This window comes from Haliaeetus leucocephalus, unplaced genomic scaffold (assembly GCF_000737465.1).
Source record: "Haliaeetus leucocephalus isolate CR32 unplaced genomic scaffold, Haliaeetus_leucocephalus-4.0 Scaffold656, whole genome shotgun sequence".
Taxonomy (NCBI): domain Eukaryota; kingdom Metazoa; phylum Chordata; class Aves; order Accipitriformes; family Accipitridae; genus Haliaeetus; species Haliaeetus leucocephalus.
The window spans coordinates 20590017-20612051 of NW_010973092.1; the positions used below are offsets into that span (position 1 = coordinate 20590017).

General features: G+C 60.0%; 3 protein-coding genes across 9 annotated transcripts in view; 2 read left to right on the plus strand and 1 right to left on the minus strand.

The window, feature by feature from the left end:
• Positions 1 to 82: 82 nt before the first annotated feature.
• On the plus strand, positions 83 to 5878 carry FCHSD1 (FCH and double SH3 domains 1). Of its 2 annotated transcripts, XM_010579176.1 has the most exons (19): positions 83 to 176; positions 493 to 590; positions 860 to 905; positions 1785 to 1858; positions 2121 to 2265; positions 2342 to 2478; positions 2552 to 2615; positions 2723 to 2851; positions 3053 to 3175; positions 3258 to 3353; positions 3436 to 3543; positions 3640 to 3744; positions 3934 to 4164; positions 4253 to 4336; positions 4447 to 4603; positions 4731 to 4936; positions 5060 to 5156; positions 5235 to 5302; positions 5456 to 5878. In XM_010579176.1, exons 1-19 carry the CDS (start codon positions 156 to 158, stop codon positions 5519 to 5521), a joined length of 2055 nt encoding a protein of 684 aa, XP_010577478.1. In that variant the 5' UTR covers positions 83 to 155; the 3' UTR covers positions 5522 to 5878. The 2 variants fall into 2 exon arrangements, with proteins under 2 accessions (XP_010577478.1, XP_010577479.1); XM_010579177.1 differs by lacking the exons at positions 493 to 590; positions 860 to 905.
• Positions 5879 to 6104: 226 nt separating this feature from the next.
• RELL2 (RELT-like 2) lies at positions 6105 to 19837 on the minus strand. 3 transcript variants are annotated; one of them, XM_010579182.1, is made up of 8 exons: positions 19294 to 19837; positions 15792 to 16005; positions 14025 to 14090; positions 13881 to 13947; positions 13370 to 13558; positions 8624 to 9194; positions 6888 to 6930; positions 6105 to 6609 (listed from the first exon to the last, which is right to left on the minus strand). In XM_010579182.1, exons 2-7 carry the CDS (start codon positions 15997 to 15999, stop codon positions 6889 to 6891), a joined length of 1143 nt encoding a protein of 380 aa, XP_010577484.1. In that variant the 5' UTR covers positions 16000 to 16005; positions 19294 to 19837; the 3' UTR covers positions 6105 to 6609; position 6888. The 3 variants fall into 3 exon arrangements, with proteins under 3 accessions (XP_010577484.1, XP_010577485.1, XP_010577483.1); XM_010579183.1 differs by lacking the exons at positions 6105 to 6609; positions 6888 to 6930 and adding an exon at positions 6947 to 6987; XM_010579181.1 differs by lacking the exons at positions 6105 to 6609; positions 6888 to 6930 and having other exon boundaries at positions 7001 to 9194.
• HDAC3 (histone deacetylase 3) overlaps positions 19720 to 22035 on the plus strand; it is a 22029-nt gene continuing 19713 nt past the window's right edge. For 3 of the 4 annotated variants that reach the window (XR_775128.1, XR_775130.1, XM_010579179.1), the window contains exon 1: positions 21734 to 21846. Coding sequence is in view for 1 of the 4 variants with exons in the window: in XM_010579179.1 (XP_010577481.1) it covers positions 21792 to 21846 (55 nt within the window). In the remaining 3 variants the exon portion in view is untranslated. Of the gene's footprint in view, positions 19731 to 21733; positions 21847 to 22035 lie in introns of those variants that run through there. The other variant, XR_775131.1, reaches the window with a different exon arrangement.

A 22035-nucleotide genomic window follows, 5' to 3' on the forward strand; every position in this document is an offset into this window, starting at 1 on the left:
CGGAGCGGGGCTGGTGCCGGCAGTTCCGGGCTGCGCGCACGCGAGGCGGCCGCGGGGAGGGGACCGGGACCGGGACCGGGATCGAGATCGGGGTCGGGATCGGGACCGGGACCGGGACCGGGACCGGGACCGGGACCGGGGCCGGAAGCGCAGTGATGCAGCCGCCGCCGCGCAAGGTGAGCGCGGGGCCTGGGTGGGGCACCGTGGCGGGTCCCGGCACCGGGGACGGGCGATCGGGACCGGGTCCTCCATCGGTGCCGGCGGACCGGGTTCTGCAGCGGGGATCGGGAGTCCCCCCCCGGCGGACCCTCGCCGGGGCTGGTAAAGCGGGGCCGCGGCTGGGCGGTGGCCACCGGCACCTGCAGTGGCACCCGGGGAGGCAGCGGGGACCGGGACCGGGACCGGGACCGGCGGGGGCAGCGCACGGCCCCCGCGTCCCAGCCCGGCCAAGGACGCAGCGGTCCCCGGGCGCTGAGCGGTGCCGTCCCGCAGGTGAAGCTCACCCAGGAGGTGCGGGTCCACCTCCTGGAGCAGCTCTCGGGCCTCCAGGGCAAGCAGCAGCGGGACGCCGAGCTGCTGGAGGACATCAGGTAGGGTCCCCCACGCGTGTCGCGTGTCCCCGCCCCGAGCTGAGACCGGCCAGCTCATCCCACGTGTGGGCCAGGGGCCAGCCTGCCAGGCACGGCTCACCTTGAGCCTGCCGCATCGAGGTCGTGGGCTCCATCACCCGCCAGGCGCCGGGGCAGCCAGATGGGGACATCCCGGTGCGGGGTGGTGGCAAGGGGGTGATGGCCAGGGTGGCCCATCACTGCCCCCCCTGCGTGGGTGCTCGCCTGCCCTGCGTGCCCTCTCCCCACAGGTCCTACAGCAAGCAGAGGGCCACCATCGACAGGGAGTACGGGCAGGTAAGAAGGTGTCACCAGTTTCAGGACTGATGGCCAAGGGAGGCACCAGCACCGAGCCCCATCCTTCCCATCCGTCCCATGCAGAGTGTTCGGTTCCGGGGCAGGGCACGGCCCCACGCAGGCAATGGGAAATTATCTGAGCAAAGCGGAGCTTAGCTGCTCCATGCCGGCCGTGGAGGGCAGTGGCAGATGGGTTCAGGATGGGGGGGACACCAACTGTGTTAGGGCACCCGCTAGGGTGCTTTGCTGAGCACAGCATGGCCCCAACCTCGGGTGTTTTGAGGGCCTGGAGGGAAAACCTTGGGGGGGGGGAGGAAACTGCTCAGCTCCGCTGTCTGCTGGGTCATCGCAGGGCTCTGCTCTTAAATGTCAGAGCCTGGGTTTGCTCCATGAGACATCCCCGCAGCATTCCCTGGGGACACCCTGCAGCAGATATGACCTCCCCGTTCGCCTGTCCCCTGGCCGTGGCCAGGTGCCATGCTACCCCACCCCCTCCCTTACCCCCTCCAGGCTGGGGGGACCGTCCCCCCAGGGTTGGGGTCTTGCTGTGCTTGGCTTTGCTGGGGGCTCCTCTGCCTCTGCCTCTGCAGCTGGTGTCCCTCGCTGGTGTCCCCTTGCCAGTCCTCCATCCCAAAAGCTGCAGTGGGGGTGCCTCTCATGGTGGTGGCTGCTCCCCAAAAAGGGTTTCCCATGGGCAGCGTGATGGGGTCCCTGCTGACACCAAGCCACTGTGGGGTGTGTGTGTCCCCTGCTCCGGGGACACACATGGGGTGGGCAGCCAGTGTGGGGGAGCCCAGTTTTGGCCCTGGAGTGGGATGGCAGGGTGCTCGGGTACCTGGCAGGGTTGGGGAGTGCTGGTGACAATGGGTCTGTCTTCAGGCGTTGCAGAGGCTGGCGAGCCAGTTTGTGAAGAGAGACTGGCAGCGGGGCCGCAGTGAGGCTGGCAACACAAGGTGGGTTGGGGACAGGGATGGGGGTGAGGGGCTGGGGCTGGCTGCATCCATCTGTGGCCCTCCCAGTTGGGAGATGCCTAATGCCAATCAGGATTTGGGGGTCCTGGGGATGCAACCCTGGGTGGGATGTCCCCAAGCATGTGCTACCTGACTCGGAGGGGACTGCAGGGGTTGAGGGTGCTGGCTGTGCTGCTGGGCACCTGCAAAAGCTGGCAGGGAGGCAGGAGAGTACCCTTCCCTGTCTTAACCCTTGTGCCCACAGGAGTGCAGTTGCTGTCTGGAAAGGTATCATCGAGGGGACCGTGCATGCTGGGCAGGTCCGTGTCACCGCTTCGGAGAGCTACCGCTCCCTCGCTGCAGAAGCCGCCCGGACTGCCCGCCTCTCCAAGGAGAGGATGCTCAAAAAGGTACTGGGGCGAGGACATGTCCCTTGTGCCTGGGTGGTGGGGACAGCTATCCCCCCCCAGCTGACGCTCCCTGCAGGGCATCGAGCGGCTGCAGAAGGCGCAGGCGGAGCTGCTGGAGACAGTGAAGGAGCTGGACAAGGCAAAGAAACAGTTCACCCACCTCCAGCGGAGCAGTGAGGTAGCCAAGGACAAGGCAGCCGACGTGGAGGCTCGGTGAGCAGAGGGGACCATGGTGGGGGGCTGCCACAGCCACAGCATGGTCTCATGTCATCTCCAACCTCCCCAGGCTTCGGAAGAGCGACCGGAGGATATTTCACACAAAGGCCAGCCTGCAAAAACTCAGTGCCAAGGTCAGCAATGCAGGGGGGTGGCGGGGTACCCAAGCAGAGGGATGTGGGGGGACATGGGGTGGTGGCCCCCACCCCATCACCAAGCCCTGCTCTCCCCGTCCCCGCAGTTCTCAGCACGGCTGGCCGAGCACTCGAAGCAGCTCGTGGGGGTGCAGAACGAGTACGGCTTCGCCCTGGTGTCTGCCACTGCCCACCTGGAGCATTACAGGCGGGTGGAGCTGCCCGCCGCCATGCAAGTAGGAGCTGCCTGGACCCCCCCCCCACCTCCCCTACCTGGGGTCCCGCAAGAAGCATCTCCCCAGTGCCACTGGGAGGAGGTGCAGCAGGGGGGGTCCCACTGGTGCGGGGACAGGGCTGACTGCCCTGGGGGGGTCAGGGATGCTCCCCAGGGGGATGCAGGCAGTGCTGTGGGAGTTTCCCACTTGTTTTCCCCCCAGGCACTGGATGGTGACCTCTACGAGCGGCTGCGGGAGCACTTGTCGGCAGCCAGCCGGACGGAGGTGGAGACCTGTCGGGCTACACGGGACTGGTTCCAGGGCATTGCAGAGGCATCCACACGGGTAATGGCACCCGTCCCAGGAGCTGCGTGGGGCAGGAGGGGGCGGGCAAGCCCCTCGACCCCACGCTGCTCTCCTTCCGCAGGTGTGCCGGGAGCAGGACCTCCTCCTCTTCCTCCAGGACCACCCTGCCTTCACCCTGGCCCCGGAGCAGCGCTTCCAGCTCACCGGGGTGGAGGAGGTAAGGGGTGGTGGGGGGCATGACATTATGGCAGGGGGGTCTGCACAGTCAGCCCCTTCTCAGCCACCATGTCCTCGCTCAGGTGTGCCTGCTGCCACCCGAGGACGACAGGGCCAGCCTGGAGAAGGAGGCACGGCGCTGGGCCACGCGGGTGGCTCGGGACCACAAAAACAAGGCGCACAGTGAGGAGGTACGTGCTGTCCTTCCCCACGGAGCATGGTGGGTGGCTCAAGGAGGGGTTTTCTCTGCCCCCTACCAGCTCCCACCACCCCGCTGACCCACCCAGGTGCTGCAGCGGCTGGAGACCAGGCGGCAGCAGGTCCCAGAGGTGGAGGCGGCCGCCGTGGAGCGGCAGATGGAAGAAGCAAGGGAAAACATACGGAAGGCGGAGGTGAGTCCCCCAGGCAGGAGGCTCTGGGTGGCTTCAAGGTCTGTCACCCCCAGGGTGGGGGATGCGGCGCTGGGGGTGCTTCACCATCGTGGCAACCACACTGGGGACCAGGGGCAATGGAACTTGCTGGGCTGTCCCCCCACCCCATAGGTGTCCCTTTAGACATTGACAATGTGTGTGTGTACCCAGGTCAGCCGAGTGAAGGCAGAGGCACGGCTGGCGCTGCTGCGGGCAGCGGGGCTGGACGTGGACACTTGGCTGGCAGGGGCTATGGTGGGGGCGGGCGAGGAGGTGCCCACAGGGCTGGATCTGGCTGAGTTCGATGACTACGAGGACAGTGACGAGCTGGAGGAGGACGAAGAGCCCGGCCCTGCTGCCCGCACCTACCCTTACACCTGCCGGGTGATTTTTGGGTACCAGGTATGGCCACAGCTGCCTGCCCCTCACCCTGCCTGCCCAGGGCCGGCACCCCCAGCCTCCCTGCCACTTTGTCCCCTGTCCCCTGCAGGGCTCTCAGGCAGACGAGCTGTCCATCACCCAGGGCGAGGAGCTGGAGGTCATCGAGGATGGGGACGCAGAGGAGTGGGTGAAGGTGGGAGCAGGCTCAGCCGCACCCCCATGCTGGGGGGACATGTTTTGGAGGTCCCCAGGGCTGTCCCCGCCCCGGGGGCTGAGATGGTCACATGCTTTCTGCCCCTTCAGGCACAGAACAAGGCAGGTCAGGTTGGCTACGTCCCCGAAAAGTACCTACTGTCCCTGGGCGGTGAGCTGGGGGCTGGGGCTGGCCCCCCGGGACCCTCTGCCCTGCACCGCCAGCTCTCCAACATCATGGCTGCAGAGCTGGTCCTGGAGCCTGGAGGTGGGTGCCGGGGTGTCACCTCCCCTGCGGAGGGGGACGGATGCGCAGGGCTGGTGCCTGGGGGATGCTGAGCACCTGCAGCAGCAGCACTGGGGGGTGCCGAGCCCTCACCCCATCCTCCCCGCAGCCTGGCTGGTGCGAGCCCTGTATGACTATGAGGGACAGAGCCCTGAGGAGCTGAGCTTCCCCGAGGGGGCCATCATCCGGGTGCTGCCCCGTGCCCCCGGTGAGGTGGATGACGGCTTCTGGACAGGCGACTTTGACGGCCGTGTTGGTGTCTTCCCCTCTCTGGTAGTGGAGGAGCTCACTGGGGGCCAGGGAGCAGCTGGGCAGGTCGGTGGCAGGAAGGTCACCACGTCCCCTTGGTGTGGGGCAGCCCCCCCGTCTTGTGCCGTGGCTGCTGGTGGGTGGACGCCCTCCCTGCTGTTCCCATCCTTCTTGGCTCTGTCTTTGCAGGAGCTGCCATCGCCATCCCCGCCGCCCTTCTCCCCGCCTGGCCTTGCGCCTGGGACCAGCCTGGCCCCCAGCTCCTCTCCTGAAACACCGCTGGGAGGTGAGTGCCGGTGGGGAGGCTGGGAAAGGGGATGGGGGTTTGTGCAGAGAGCTGGGCTGAGCAGCCGGGCCCTTCCAGGTTGCAGGCAGGATGGCACAGGCAGTGGGCAGAGCTCTCCAGACCTGGCAGCCACCCGCCTCCGGCCGGTAAGCCCCATCACAGCAATGCCGTGCCCCCCAAACCTGCCCCCAGTCCTCCCATAACGGGGAATAATGTCACCCGTGTGCTTTGGGGAGGTCTGAAGGGGGGGCACGCAGCCTCGGCGTGGTGGCACCGCTTCTCCTTTCCTCTCTCCACAGCTCCGCGCACCCCCTCCACCGCCCGGCAGAGCCCCCGAGCCTGACCCCGAGCTGCACTTCAGCTGACCCTAAGTGTTCCCCTGTCCCTCCCAGCTCCTGTCCCAGCGGCAGGGACTGGCACTGCCCCATGCTCCAAGCTGGTCTCTTTGGGGGCCGCATCCTGCCCAGCGCTGCTTGCGGAGTGGTCCTGCATCCCTATACAGCACAGGGCATCCTGGCAGCCCCTTTAATCGGGGTGCTCAGTGCCATGGCCAGGTCCCACCTCACCCAGCTCTTGCCTCTGCCCCTTCTGCCTGGCATCACCTGTGCAACCCCAGTGCAGCCCTGGTTCCCCGGGGAGGGGGCTCAGCCCCGGGGCCCTGCCTGCCCCCCAGGCACCTCCCTGCAGGCAGGAGTGGGCAGGTGGGGGCTGCGCCCCAATAAAGCCAGTTGACTCTGCTGAGGGGTTCAGCAGCTTTAATGGTTTTAGCTTGTCTATGTACAGTGCGGTTACACACCAAAGCTCGCCGCTGGCACCAGGGCTGTCCGCTGGCCTGGCCGGGGTGCGATCCTGCCCCCAGGGCCGGGCTGTGGCCCCTCCTGTGCTGGGACAGGGCTGGAAGCTCCTCTCTCCGCCAGCATCTCCCAGGGACCTGCAGGGTCCCTCGCCGGTGCAGGATTTGTGCCTGAGACCGCTCTGCGTGGCAGGGGTGCCCTGGCGGGCTCAACTCTGCAGTGAACATGCCGGGTGGGTGGGGGGGTGCTGCCCCCTGCCCCAGGGGGGCTTGAGCCGCTGCCTCCATCCCTGCCCCTCGCTGCAGCCCCCTCTGATGCATCTATCTTCCCCCCAGCGCTGGGGGGCTGCAGGGGCTGGGTGGACAGCGGGGACTGGGTGCTGTCCTGCCCCTGCCAGGCCTGACGGTCCCCCAGGGGGGTCTCCGGGGCGGGTGCGGTGGGTGGGAGTTGGGTACCTATTGCCAATGGGATGAGGTCTGGCGCCGAGTGCGGTCGTCTGTAACGTCGGCGCGTCGCTCTGGCCATGCCAAGCGCGTAGCTGCCCACCCAGGGCCAGGGCCGGCTGCCCTGCGGTCTCCCCATGGCAGAGCCCCCAGCCCAGCGTGGGGGCCGGGGGCTGCTCGCCTCCCGTCCATGCTCCAGACGGGAGCGGAGAGGAGCTGTGGGGAGAGGGGCAGGATGGGGCTCGCCCCAGCAGCCGTGGCATCCCCCATGCCCAGAGCCAGCAGAGCCGGCAGCCAGCGGCACTGCCTGTGGCTGGGCACGCAGTCAAGGGGCCCTGCCCCTGCAGGGCCCAGCACATTGGGAACCGACCCTCTCAGAGAAGGGGTTCACCCTCTCTCCACCACCGGGCTGTGACCCACTTGGGCAGGGGCACTGCCAGTGCCTTCCCACCCCACCCTGGACATCGCCCCAGGGGCTGGGGACAAGCACTCACGTCACACGGTTGCTCCTCGGTTGTGCACCGCGGCGCTGGGCTCCTGCGGGAGGGAGGAGGGATGTGTATGTCAGTGCTCTCGCAGGAGCAGGGTGCTGGTCTGAGTTGGGACAGGATGGGGGCTCTGTTGTCCACAGCAGTCATGCACAGGCGGGTGTGCACAACCCCACTGAGGGTCCAGGAGCTGACTGCAGACCGAGCCCCATCGCCTGCAGGGCATCTTGAGCAGCAGCTAACAACCCTTGTGGTGGCCCTGGCTGGGACCTAAGGGACAAGGGGTCGTCCAAGCAGCACCAAGGCTTGGTGGCAAACATCACAGTGAGGTCCCATCACCATTCTCCTGGGACCCTGTGTCCTGGAGCATGCTGAAGCAACACCCCAAAGCCTGGCACAGGGTCTAAGGCAAGGGTCTGGCACCACAGATGGGACAGACGAAGAGGAGAAAATCACAGTGTTCCTGGACTTGTCTTCCATGCACATCTTTCCCTGGAGATCAGAGGGGCCATGGCCATCTCCCAAGGCATTGTGAGCCATGGGAGAAAGGAGGACCTATGACCACCTCTCCAGATCTCTGGAGAAGAGCTACAGCCCATCAGCTCTGTCTGGCGTGGCTGCCTTAGGCTGCCCTTCTCCATAAAGCAGCTCAAAGCTCCAGCCTGGAGGAGCCCAGATCCTTCCAGCCCAGCCACCAGAAAGCAGAGGGACACAATAAACTCCGTGTGTTCCTGCTTTTTCCTTAGCCTACATTTAACTAGGCACCTTTCCCCACGCTCACCTTGGTAGGGTGACACTACACCACGTAACTTCCCCCAGTCCCCTTCCATGAAAATTGTCTTTCTCCAATTGCAGAACCACAGGCAAGCACGTGAGCGAACGTGTTGGGAGTCTGCTACCACCACTGACAGCATCATTTGCTCAGTGGTAACAGCCCAGAGGCAGTGGCAGGGAGCAAATCCCCCAAATTGGGCCATCGACAGCCAAGGAGATGGTGTCCTTGCAAGTGCTGCCCTGGAGCTCTTTAGCACATCCAGCAAGGTGGTTGGGTAGGAAAGTTGGGAGATACCGGGGTGCTGGGAGTCCCCCAGCTCTGGCCAGGGTGGGCTGATCTCCTCTCTGAGCACAGCCAGCACCAGCCCCTCCAGGGCAAGGAAGAACAACCAAGAAAGGACCAGTTGGCTTCACCATTTCCTAGACTTCAAGGCAAGAAAGGCTCCTGGAGACATCTGTCCCTGCCTGTACATTGCTGGCCGTGTTGAGCCCCAGCACTGCAGCGAAGCCACAGTTCTGGGGAAACCAAGCTGTGTGCAGCAGCAGGGTTCCCTCAGGTCAAGAAAAAATGATCCCAATGTATGACCTCAAAGAGCCCAACCATAAAGGAAAATGCATCCCTTGCTTGAGGGGCAGCTAGCTGCAAGTCAACCAGTGACCTGCCTTTTCCCTGCGGTGCGGATACCAGCAGGGTAGGCGGCGACTCTGTATGCTCCAGACAATAGAAAGCAGATGGGAAAATGCAATCAAAAAAGGTAAGCAGAAACAGGGTGGGCAGGACAGGGCAGGTTCCATGCCACAGTGAGCCCAGCACAAGCCTTGGCTTGCCTGTCCCCGCTGCACAGCTCATGCCACCACACTTCTGCTGGTTGATCGTGTTGGCAGCAGGACTTGGGGTGCTGTGCCACAACCCTTCAAAACCTCCAGCCCAGGGGACCACGCAGGGACAAGGAAGAGGAGGAACCTACCTGCTGCCCCATGTCTTCCACTCCGGGCTGTTTTCTGCTGCTGTCGTCTCTTCCCAACTCATCAGCCTGTTCGTGCAGACTCAGGCTCCCGTGAATATCCGACACTTCATCTGCCGACCCCAGTCCGGTTTCCTCCAGGCAGATGCTGGCTCCTTCCTGCACCAGCTCTCCTGGGATGCTGGGACTCGACCCTCCCAGCACCCGATGGCTCAGGAGCTTCCGCTGGCGGCTCGCGCTCCCAGGAGCAGTGCCAGCATCCTGCAGTGAGCCTGCCACGCCAGACCCCTTGCCCGCCCGTCTGCTGTCACGAGTGCTGGAGCTGGCTGGTGTGTTCGGGGCTGGAGTGGTGGAGCGGCTCTGCTCCCCACCCTTGCTGCTCTGGGTACCCTTCTGGACGGCTCCGTTCTGCAGGCCACCCATGGGGACAGTCCCATTGCGAGCCCGCTCGCGCTGGAGCCGGTCGCTGCTGTGCTCCAGCTCCTCCGTGCTCGGCTCCCGGCTGCCATCTGGCAGGGGACCATCCTGCTGCTCGTGGAAAGTGGGTTTCTTCCCGATGTGTGTGACACGAAACCTGGAATGGGGGCAGGACGGATCAAAATCCTTTCCCTCCTCTCCCCCAGCTGTATTTCCAGCTTGCCTGCACCTCCAACCTTGGATGTCCTCTTTTTGTCATTGACTCGTGCTGATCTCCAACCTTTCAGAACCATTCAACACCACCGACCCCCACTCTAGCCATGCCCCCAGTGACTTAGCCCCATTTTCCCCTTCATTTTTGGCAAAACAAATATAAAGAGAAGGATGAAAAGGTCAATCCAGATGTTGGCTGGTGCAGACCCTGCCAGCCTGTCCTCCCTGCAGCAAGATGGGTCACAGCTCTTGGAAATGCTCCAAGATGAAACCTCGGTGAACAGGAGCTTGTACAGAAACTCAGGTGTTGATTCAGAAGGTGAAATGCAAACCAGCTAAGCCTGGTGAGGAGGGGGTGGCCATGCAGATCTGCATGGATGTTGCACCTAGTGACTGGCTGCCATCAGGGGAACAAGAGCCAGAGTTTTTGGCAGACAGTACTCCATAAGTGAGGGCAGGGACAGGGTTTCGGCAGACCGAGCTATATTTGGGTATGGGGATCAAAGGCAGGAGTTGTTGTTTGGCAAAAATCTGCCAGAGCACGTTTTGCACCATCCCCTGGAGTGATGGATGGTACCTAGGTGGTTCACCAAGATTCCACCATGTACCAGGTAACGGCTCAGAGCTCCAGGATAGGCAGGAGAACAGCTGCAGAAGTTGGTCTGACACCCTCAAAGGGTGCATTTATAATCAGAGGTGGTGTAATATTGCATGTGGGGAGAAGAGAGAAGTTAGAGATCTACCATAACTTTTGGATTTGTGAGGGGTAACGTATAGGCAAAGCCTAAAAGTCTGAATTGTACGCGAGCTGGTTGTGACTCCTGTTCTTAAGTAATGCAAGCCACTGCTGGACCAGCAGATGGGAAATCCCTTCCACAGTGAGCTCGTGTTCACCAGCCAAAGAGCACTGATCCCACCACAGAGACCTCATGCAGCCCATGGAAACTCACACAGCAGCTGCTCTCCCTGCACTTCAGTCACACCCAGAGAAGCTGCAGATGGCCCTGGCTCTGCTGAGGTTCAGCTGTGAGCCAGCATCAGGCAAAATACAATTTCAGCAGCGAAGTTCAAGCACTGCTGGGGTTGAAAGAAGAACAGGACCCAAAGGTCAAGCACATGGCAGTACAGCCATTCTGAAGGAAGAAGCTGAGAAAAAAGGTCTGAGAGATAAGAACTGATGCCAGATGAGATGCCAGAGATGAAGGAGACCACAGCCAGACTGAAGACCAGATGGTAGTCTGCAGACAGTACAGACCCCTCAGGATTGGAGTCAGAAATGCTGCTCATGATTGGAAGGGTCAAGAAGATAAATGCTCCAGCTCTGGACAAAGTACCCACAGGACTGCTCAGGTCAGGCTGAGAAGCAGCAATGTGACCTTTCAGGTCTATCCAGATATTTGGAGACAAGGCACCAGTGTTGCGATTTGGGAAGACCAAACAATGTCCCAGTCCCAAAGAGGGACGAGGAGGAGGCATGAGTGGCAGGATCATTTCTTGGCAATGCCATTGAGCAATGTCAGCCTGGAAGAGCCAGGAACAGATTCAAAAAGCAGGCAGGGTTCAGACTGGAGGGGGCACAAGAAGTAACATAACCAGCCTCTGGATGGTGAGGGGAAAGGCAGGAGAGCGCTGGCTGTCTACCTAGTCAGCATCGCTAAGGCGTTTGATTCAGTGGGACATGACATGTGGTGGCTAATTGGGCTAAGGACAGAGGGTAAGACACAGGTGCTTTGGTGGATGAGCTCTGCCACTGACAACTGGTTTAGGGAAAGTCCTAAAATAAATAGTAAATCATTCAATAATATAAGAGTACAGGTCATATAACCCTGATTACCTCTGAAGTATAGAATAATTCAGGTGTGAAAAGCCCTCGGGAAGTTTCCAGTCCAACCCACTGCTTGAATCTGGGCCACCTCCCACCCTCAATCAGGTTGCCCAGGGCTCCATCAAGTCAGGTTTTGGAAATCACCAAGGATGGAGATCCCTCCACTCCTCTGGGCCCTGTCCCAGGGCTGCACCATTCACAGGATGAAATATTTTTTCCTTACATCTTTTCTGGATTTCTCTTGTTGCAAATTGTGGCCATTGCCTCTTGCCCTTCCCTGTGCATCTCTTGAGAATAGTCTAGCTCCATCTTCATTTAAACTCCCCTCACCCCTTTGAGCAGTTTTAGAGAGCAATTAGATCCCCCCCTTAAATGTCTCCAGGCTAAACAAACCCCATTCCCTCAGCAGCTCCTCACATGCCACATGCTCCAGCCCCTGATGATCTTGGTGGACCTTCAGTAATGTCACTGCTTTCCACTCCTTTAGCAATGAGCCTGTGCCTACCAGCTGGGGACCAGACTCAGTCAACGAGCTTTAGGTAATTGGGAAAGGGGATGGACTCTCAACCACTGTGTCCAAGACAAAAGCAATAGCAAAAAAATAAAGAGAACAAGACCTGAGGATTGCAACAGAAGAGGTGGTTTAAAGGAGCTTTTGTGTGTAGGGTCAGTCATGAGTCAAAGTACTTCATGTAATCAAGATATTTGTAGTAAATATGACACAGCAAGGGCAGTCCCAGAAAAGTCATCCAGGATCTGAAAAAGCAGAGGGACCAGCTTGGAAATGAGAACCAGAATTTGGAGGTAGTTTTGTACCTCATGGGCACATAGGCCCCTTAGCAGTTGGACCTCATACCAAGGAGATTCAGGAAGTGGAAACTTTTAAAGTACAACCTTGGAGAAATGTAATTACTGTCCTGTTTAGAAGTTTGATGTGACGCAGGATATTACAAAGATAAAGACAGAAAACCAAGATTTGAGGGAAGGTGCCTTTAGGAAAGGAGACTGTCTTCTCCAGCACTCAGAGGTGAGTGAGAGGAGACTGAGAAGAGCATGGACAAAGGACACAGAGAAGTGGATGGAGCTGGGCACCACGCAGGGAATGAGATTAGCCATGAATATGCAACTGTGCAGAGATCTGGCTTACCAAACACCACCACCAAGGACAGCTGACAGCAACAGGCAAAGAGGAAGCCAGAAGCTGTCAGTCTCCAGAAGGTGTGATCTTAGCTGGAGTTCAACATGGGGAGGTCCAGCATGTCTCTCCCCTTCACCAGCTCCCCATCAAGCCCCCAGTTCACCTCCCTACTGAGACTCCTAGCTGTGATGGTGGAAAAACCCACATCCCCTGATGCTCACTTAGGCTCAACATCACCATGAAAAGACTCTCTTTCTGGGCCACAAGGTGCAGCTTCATCAAGGCTTAGGCCCTGAATGAAGACCTGCTGCAGGATCTGAGCAGAGCAGAGCTTTGTGTCTCACGAGGGTGGCCATCCAGGGACTGCAGTTGTTTGTCACCCTGCACTGGTCACCACTGCAGTAGGGAGCTGAGCCCTGGAAGATTTAGCTAAAGGTCTTGTGCATGCTAAATCTTTCTACTGGGAAATGGGGCAACCTGTGCAAGACTGCAGATTGTACTGAAGGTTACTGGCTACACAGACACCACAGGAAGCTGAGGAAGTCCCTTGAGGTAAGACCAGGTGGTGACTGGAAAAGTATTTGTGGGAAGTATGAGGTACACTCCCCTATTCTTGTATTCCTGCCATGTCATCTAATTACAGTCATCATTGGAGGCAGTGACCTGGAGGAGCACATCCACTCTTTCATTCTGATGCCAGTGGCTGGTAACTTGCACCTGGGACCTGCTGTCACCTCCTTCCTCTCCTAATGAGAACTGTAAAACCTCGGGTCACTGCCCCTGTCGGGCAGCAAGAGCCCTGCTTGCATGTAGCTGGGACAGCAGGCTTTAAAAGGACCTGGATTTGGGGCTCTGCCCAGCACTGAGTCAGCAGGAAAAGCCAGGCTTGAGTCACCTTCCCGGAGAAGGAGGGAAGCCACCAGTGTGTCATGGCCTGCCACACACCACAGGCATTTCTAGGTGCAAGAGGCACCTGGGTCCTTGGAACTCCCAGCTGCAGAACTACTGCTGGAGTGTCTAAACAGGGAAGAGCAAGAGGGTGCCTGGCATGGGGCAAGTGGGGAAGGGGAGAGGAATAGGGGAACTGAGAACGCTCTCCATGATGCTTGCTCCATCAGAGCAGATGGGCCTTGTCTGGCAAGGCTCATTTAAGTACCTGCCCACTGAGAAGACAGTAGTCTCTCCAGGATGCATCCTGCCTTTGCCATCCTTGGACCGTCCTTGTCGATGCAGTGGGTGCCTCTTCCTCTTGCTGCAGTGGATGCAGGGGGCCTGCGTGGAGCCCAGATGCACTGTGTGGTGATGTGGTGGGCCCCCATCCTGGCTGTTACGGTGGGGACAAAGGCTGCAATAGGAGAAGGACATGACAGGTTGTGTTACCTGGAGAAGACTTCCAGTCCTGGTGCAGCCTCACTGCAACAAGCCCTGAGAAGCAGCAGCTCTGGATGGCACCTCCTCTGAGAACAGAAATAAGGAAGAGCTATTCCCCTTGACACTGAGGTGAAGCACTCATTGCAGCCCTCAGGGGAGCAGGACTTCTTGTTGGGAAGATGCTTTATAACAATCTGGAAAGGGGCTGGCTGCAAAGTCACCAGAGCAAGTTGATACCCAAAGGCTGCTTCTCCCTTATTCTGCAGGAGCCACAAGCTGGTATAGGCTTCCCTCACCTGGGCACTGGCACTGGGATGTCCCCTTCATTGTCCCCCAGCATCTCCTTGAGGGCCTCTGCATTTGCTGACGAGAGAGGAAAAAAGGGATGCATCAGCCAAAGTGGACAGCATGTCTCCAGGCCAGCTCTAGGAAATGCTCACCTTCATTTTGTATGATGCATCTCACAATCTTCTCCACGGTGTCCTCGTTCAGCTCCTCCTCTTCATCTGAAAAGAGAAAACATGGCACTGAGGGCTGGGATTCAGAGACTTCGCTTGCCAGTCCCTCCCCAGGAGCAGCCACATCAACAGAGAGGTTGGAGAAGCCTCGTGTCCCCCATCATGCTGGGAAGCCCCTGGAGAACACCAGATCCCTCACCCTGGAAAAGAAATGGCTAAAATTGCAGCCATGTGTACAGTGAGACAGGGGTTGTGTTTCTCCTTCAGAACTGGGGAGCATCATGAGAAATGAGTGGGAAGCAGGTTTGAAACAAGCCAAAAGAGGAGGCTCCTTGTGGGGACAGTCCAGCCCTGGAGCCCCTGGCTGCAGTATGCTGTAGGTGCTAAAAGTCTCCAAGGGTAAATAGGACAAGTTCACAGAAAAGAAACCCACAGGGGCCTGTTAAATATGGGGAAGCCATGTCTGATGGAGAAAGCCCCAGAGCTGCACAGCTGCTAGAAGCTTAAAACAATATGCTCAGGAAACTTAGCTCGGTGTCTGCTCTATCATGGTATTCATCCCAGCATTCATTGCAGCCTGCTTCTGGCCACTGTTGGAGGCAGGAGGCTTGGCTGGCTACACCTTCAGCCCAGTCTGCAGTGTTATATGTTCCTATGAGCAGGTCAGAGCTGTGGTCTGGCAGGCAACTGCCTCAAAGAACATGGTCAAGGGCTGCCACTATGATCCTGGAAGCCCATGGAGATGCTGTGGCATCTCCAACAGGCAAAGCCAATCCTGGAAATTTCAAACACTGTCTCCATGTCATGTGCAGCCAAGTCATTAAAGCGAGAGGAGGATATCCAAGGACACCTGGAAGCTCCTGCTGTGTCTGTGGGTGAGCTGGAGGAGTCCCGTTTCCCTCCCATGCACAAGAAGTGACAGCAGGAGATGCTGATCCTCCCAAGCACTGCCAATGCACAGGGAAGCTGGAGGAGTTATGTAGCACCATTTGGCCATTTTCAGTTAAGGAAGCAGCCAGAGGAATGTGTAATGTGTCTTCTTCATTTCAGCAGGGACTCATGAAACCACAAACGACAGAGCTTGCTTGGACCAGGCTCTAGTTTGCACCCATGCTTGTTGCTGCAGTGACTTCCCAATGCAACTACCCAAGAGCGACTTACGGTGGCCTGAAGCAATGGAGAAAAACCCTAAAGGTCCCCTTCTACATGGGGCATAGATCCCAAGGAAACACCCCTATTCCTCTGGCCTGCGTGAACACAACAGAGACTAGAAGAAGACGTGACCAATAGCAAACACCATGCTGGCTCTGTGCTGGACCTCCTAATGCTAGAAGGGCAGAGGGACAGCTTGTGCCCTGTCTGGGGGATGCTTTCCTTGTAGGGGACATGGGTTATAATTCACGTGCTGGGCATTTGGCAGGTCCTGGCTGTTCATCAGAATTACATTCTGCTGATAACGCTGCTTTGGGAAGAGCCAGATGCTGGTTCCCAACTCGCTGGCACCACCAGCGTTCGCCAGCCTGTGGACCCAGCAGATCAGAGGGCTCTCCGGGCTGCACGCTGCCAATCCCTGGGGAACACCACACTGCTCTCGCCACACCATCCCTTTTTTCCAACCCAGCAGCATGTGACAGGTAACCCTCCCAGCCCCAGGCCACATCCCAGAAGCATGTTTAAGGAGCATCACTCCACACAGGGCAAAAGGCATCACCCGAGCCCCCACCGAGCCCCCATTGCCCCAGCACTCACTGGCCTGGAGCTCCGCCAGCACGTCTTTGTTATCTGGGTCGAGCTCGTCCCGGAAAGTCCGGCACCGGTAACCCTTCTTCTTCAGGACATGGCAGATCAGGAAACCCACCAGCCCCATGATGAAGAAGACGAGGACGAGGAGGAAGACCATAGACAGGCTGTGCTGGGGGTCTGACTCCCCATCGTCAGTGCTGTTCTGGTCTGACATGCGGATCTAGGAGAAGGGGGAAGGCAGCTCAGAGACCACAGTGCTCACCCCCCGCCGGGCTCCTCGTGCCCATCCTCCTCTTCCTTCTCTTCCTCCCGTCCACCTCGGGCAAGAGCCAGCTCCCAGCTTGGGGTGGGCTGCCAAGGGCTCATCTCCCGCCCCGCAAGGTCCGGCGTGGCGGAGGACCCCAGGGAGGAGAGGCCAGGCTGGAGGAGGCTCGCTGCGGTCTCCCAAGGACACCGCTGCCCCACGCGCACCCAGCAAGAGGCATCCCAAGGGCAGCGCTGGCGGCAGCACCATCCCCGCAGGCCTGCCTGGCTCCGGGCTGCGTCGCTCCCCCGTCCCTTGCGGGCGGCTTCCCAAGGGCACCGGTCCCCCGGCCTCCCACGGGATCCGCGGCGGGCGGCATCACCCCGCTCGCCCTTGCGGGAGAACGAGCATCCTCACCGCGCCGCGCCGACCCGCTCCCCACCCCGCATCCCTCGCCACTCACGGCCGAGGGCCTCCGCCGGCAAAGGCGACGGCAAAGGCAGGGCAGGCAGGGAGCCGCGGCAGCCGGGCCGGCGGAGGGCTGAGCCGGCCGGCAGCCCCTGCATCGTCCGTCCGCAGAACCGAGCTCGCTCCCTCCTCCCCAGTTCCCCCGGGCTTTCCCCGTCTCCCTCCCCGGGGAGCTCGGCGCTCCGCCGCCCGCTCGCCGGCTCCGCTTCCCGGCGCAGGCAGGGTCTCCTCTGGCCGTCCCCCATCCCCGCTGCTGCGGCGGTACCTGGGCCTGCGGTCCTCCGCAGCGCTCTCCTCTTCACCTTCACCTGCCTCCTAGCAACCCTGCATCCCTGTGGCTGGGGACCGTGGCAAACATCCTCTGGCCCCCCGGCTCCCGCCTGCCTGCCTGTCTTCCTCGGGAAGGATCCAAGCCGCTTCTGGCTGCCGCGGCAGCCTCTACCGCTGTCTGCCGGCGAGAACACCCGCCTGTCCCAACCCCGGAAAAAATCTCTCCGAAGCGGTTTCGGCGGATGAAGGTGCAGCGAGAAGCTCAGGGAAATGCCGGCAGCTGCAGTGGGGAGCAAACAGGAGTGCCGCTCAGGGAAGCCGGCGCTGGAAAGCTGCTGCCCGCCCCGGGGCGAATAACCTCACCCACATGCAAGCCAGCCCCGACTTCCCCTGGCACCCTCCTTTCGGAAGCTCTCGGCAATTTTTAGAGCTCTGAGTTGTGGTGATGGGAGGGCAGAGGGGGGGAAGCGGGTCTCAGCGAGACCAGGACCGGTCCCACGCTAGTGTGTGCAGAGGGACAGGGGTGCAAACACCCTCAGCATGATCACAGCACCGAGGAGGTGGGGGAAAAGGAGCCCCAGGAGACCCCGCAGCCCAAGAGACTGACCCAGCCCAACTGTCTCTCCCTTCTTCCTAAAAAAGGGATGGCTAAGCCATTTGAAATCTCCAGCCGTGGTGGTCCCATGACCCCCTTCTCCATCTCCACCACATTATCCTCACTCTGGGAGGCTTCACCCAAATCTCCTTTGCTACTGCAGATTAGGCTTGCTCCTTTCTGTCCTTTGCCCACCTGCCAGTTCTCCACCCAGACCTTGAGAAGCACAGGCAACCCTTGAAATCCCTCCCACCCCATCTCTATGAAGCAACTGTCTATCTGTATAAATACTTATTTGTAGGAGTTATCCCACCACACTCTGTGTTGCCATGAGGCAACCTGCAACTCCTCCAGGCTTTCAGCTATGCAATGATGAGAGCTCCTATCCTTCTCTGCAAGTGACCAAGAGTCGATTCTCAGGAGCCCAGGAGCCTCCCCCATCACCACGACTTCAGGAGGTCACCGCATCGTAGATGCCACCCATCTGTCTGCTGTTCTGGTAGGGAGGCAGGCCCTAAAATGGACAAACTATGGCAAGGAAAGACCACAGGCAGCAAGGCTTACTGCTCCTGCTGTGCATTGCTAGGGCTGCAGGAGAGCTGAGGTCTCCTGATGCTGGACCAACAAGCTGCAACATCATGCGAGTCTCTGCTGATCAAGACCTTAAAGGCAGTTTATAGCTTGCCCTTGTTTCTTCAAAGCAGGGGACCTTGCAGGTCTGGGTTTCTGTGGAGCCCTGAGGGGATGTAGTCATGGTGAGCTTATTCCCATTTTCCTCATGCCCACGCACACTGTCCTGCACAATAAATCGCTCTTTCTCCTCCCGGCCATTCCCGCCCACCCAACGCATTGCTGCACCCTACCCCCCTTCCAGCCTCCAGCCATGCCAGGCAAAATGAGCCCAGGTTTCTCAGCCCTCCCCGCTTTGAGGGAAGATTCCCATTTTCCCACAGCCTCTGATGTCAAAGCATTTCCACAACCTGGGGGGCACAGGATGGCACAGCAGCCCATCTGGGGACAAATCCTGGCCTCCATGGGGTGAACTGGGATGAGGAGGGGGCTCCACTACTGTCAAGCTGCTCCCACCCAGCTCTGCAGCTGGGTTATCCCAGCCGATAGTGTTTCTCTTCCTGATGCTCCCTGCTCGGTATCGTGTGCCCCCAGTCTCCATCCTGCTTCCATCACCCCAGCCTCAGCATCCCTCCAGGCTGCTCAGTCCTCGTCCCACTGTGGGACCTCATTAGCACTTTAGTGGCGAGACCACAAGCCTTGTCCCATGCAGTGCCTTGCCAGTGACCCAGAAAAGACACCACAGCTCCTCTCTGTCCCAAGACCAGCCAGCATGACAGGCATGAATCCACACAGCTGAGCTCTCCCTCCCAAACAGGCTGGCCATGTCAATCCCACCCAGTGGGGACAGTCCCTGCGTGGAGCTAAGCCCCACACCATGGCGGGGAGGTGCGAACACGGCTGTGGGCTGGATGCTTGTGGTGTGTCGGGAGGCTGGGCTCTGCATCCTCTGCCTCCTCCTGCCCCCGTCCCAGCTCCTGTCCCCATCCTGTGCGACCCCACCAGCCAAGGCAGTGCAAGCTGAGACACAACAGCAATCTGGCCAGAGCTCTGGGGCAGGCAGCTGCCTGCTTGCTGCCTGCCTGCTGCACTCAACACCACCATCCCCCTGCCCTTCCTTCCCAGGTCACCCAGTCAGGGGTCCCCAGTGGGTGCAGGCGTGAATCCTGGGGGTCCTTGAAGGCTTTGGTCCCTCTCAGGACCAGACATTGCCTGGAAACCCTTAAATTTTAAGCCACTGGGTCAAGAGGTGGCTGGGGGAGGGAGGGGACAGAGCAACCGAGGAGACTGTGGAAGGACAGCAATGTCCCCCATCACCCTGTCCCACAGCCAGCTCCAGTCCCAGTGTATTGCCACGTTACCTCTCATCCGCTCTCTTCCCGCGCCTCCTCCGTAATCATTACGACAGACGTCACCCCATGAACAATGTGAATGCACTCGCTCAGGGGATCGTCTGCCACAGCCCCACTGGTTGTCCACGTGGCAGCTAAACAGGCCAGATTGCCCGGCTCCAGCAACCCCGTGGACAGGCTCCTCCTGGGGTCTTTGCTACGATGCTTAGCCCAGAAATTGCCATCATCTTTCCAAAAATGCTACATCCCATCATGTCAAACATGTCTCTGAAACTTAAGCCCTTATTTAAGTTTTTCAAACATCCCCAGCAAGCTAATGGCCTTTAAACCACAGCCTGGTTTTGTTCTCTGAGCACAAAGAGCATCTAAAAATATCCCTCTCCGATGCTTTCTCTGCACTGCTCCAAGACCCATGAAGATGCCTGGAGCAGCAACCAGCTTCCAGAGTGAGCTCAGCCAGCAAAGCAATCCCCACTGGAGGCAAGGACATGTTTCTCCCCTTTTTGCCCCTTTACCCCAGCCAGGCAGCTTGGCCATGCCACTCAGGCGGCTCGGTGGCCCCAGCCAGACGTTATCTGGTGGCAGCACCTTGCGGAGCAGTGACCGGGCTATCGTCATGCCAAGTGAGCAGCCCCCACCGAGACGTCAGTGCACTCCACACGTTTGCTGCTACACCCTTGTTGTTCAGCATGTTTAAAGCCTATTTATTTAAGATGGTGGATGCTGGGCTCAGTGGTCACTGAGCCAGGGATCGCAACTCTGAGCGTCCCTGATCACAGCTGTGCCCTGTGGGGTCACAGCCAGAGGGTCCCGGCATCCCCCAGACCATCCTTGCTCCATGCTCAGGAGCCAGCATCCTAATGGGAAACAGGCATGAGGAGTGCTGTGGCAGGAGCAGCGTCCCAGCAGTAAGTGGCAGAGCCAGCAAGAAGCATCATTTAATCCCACAATTTAATTGCACCTCGACACTAGTTTTCGCACCTGCTTGCGGCCAGCATAGCACCCAAAATCCCATGCCGTCCCACCATCACCTTGCTGCCCTGCCAGCCCCATCCTGCACACCCTGGGCCATGCACACGTGAAGCTCCCCTTGCTGCACACCAAGGGGTTTCCCTCCCACACATTTATTACCCAGCATCAAAATCCCGTTGCTGACAAGCCAGGAAACATCCCAGTGGCGATCTGCCGTAGTGTCCATCCTTAGCCAGATCTTGGTGTGCCCCTTGGGGGTCCTTGCCCTTTGCCTGCTCCTCTCTGAGACCCCGTTTTATTGCAGGTTGTTTAGGCAGCCTGCCTCAAGTGCAGCATCCTTTGCCCCCAACATCCGTCCTGTGGGAAGCAATCGGGCAGGAGACTGGCAGAACCATGTCCTTGCCAAGCGCCAATTTCAGCTAATTTGTTTTCTGAGCCTTTGGGCAAGACTACCTGCTCCTTTCATCCTTTCTTCTTTCCAGCCCACAGGAAACAGATTTTTGTCACCAGCATCACTCGCGGCACAGCCCCATCTCCATCCCTTGCTGGCTCTGGGTGAGGTTCAGGGTTTTTCCCCCGTTCCACATGGCTGCTTTCTTGTACACAGCAATTTTTCCACCCAGCTTTTGTCCTCTGGTGCCTCCGTGTCCCCCGCTCCCTGCCAACACCAGCAGGTTTTCAAAGGCTGCCAGCAGTCAGGAGGACCTGTACACTGGTGGGGCAGGATCTGGGAGGGCTGCTTGGCCAGGTGACAGCCAGCACTGGGTCCCTGTCCCTCACAGCTCAGGGGGGATGCTCCCCAGAAGGGGATGAGTCCCACCAAGGGGTGGGTACCCCACGGGAATCCCACCGCCCCGTCTCCTGCGCCCTTAGTGGGTGGGCTGCAGCAGCTGAGGGGTGACTGGTGGATGCTGGGGGTGATTAGAGGGCAAGTGGGCATAAGTGGTGAGCAGCTGGGGGGTGACTGGTGAGCAGCTGTAAAGTTACAGGAGAGAATCCAGTGGGCAACTGGGAGTAACTGGGGGCAGCTGCGGGGGACTGGGGGCAGCTGGGGGTTGACTGGGGAGCAGCTGTAGAGTTAAGTTACAGGAGAGAATCCAGTGGGCAACTGGGAGTAACTGGCCAGCAGCTGGGAGTAACTGAGGGCAGCTGGGGGTTGACTGGGGAGCAGCTGTAGAGTTAAGTTACAGGAGAGAATCCAGTGGGCAACTGGGAGTAACTGGCCAGCAGCTGGGAGTAACTTGGGCCATCTGCGGGTGACTGGGGAGCAGCTGTAGGGCTACAGATAGAATCCAGTGGGCAACTGGGATCAGCTGGGGGTAGCTGGGGGCAGCTGAGGAGGGGGTGGAGACGGGGGTAGGCTCTGGGACCGCGGGGACGCCGCAACGGTGATCGCCCCGCCCTCTGCCCCGCCCCTCGCTCCCAGCCCCGCCCCCGGGCTCCGCCCCCGACACCGCCCGTCGCCCGCTCTCGGCGCTGTCGCGGCGCGATGACGTGAGCGGGAGCGCGCGGCGGCGGGTCCCGGCCTCTCCGCCATGGCGAAGACCGTGGCCTATTTCTACGACCCGGACGTGGGCAACTTCCACTACGGTGCGGGCTGGGGCTGGGCGGCGGGGCCGGAGGAGAACGGGAGAGGCGGCGGAGGGGCCGGTCGCGGACTTGGGGCGGGGGTACGGTGCAGCCCGGCCCTGGCTCGCCGGGGCGGCCTGGGGACGGTGCCCTCGCCCCGTCCCGGGGCCGAGCGGGCCCGGTGAGGGGTGGCTCGGCGGGTCCCGTCAC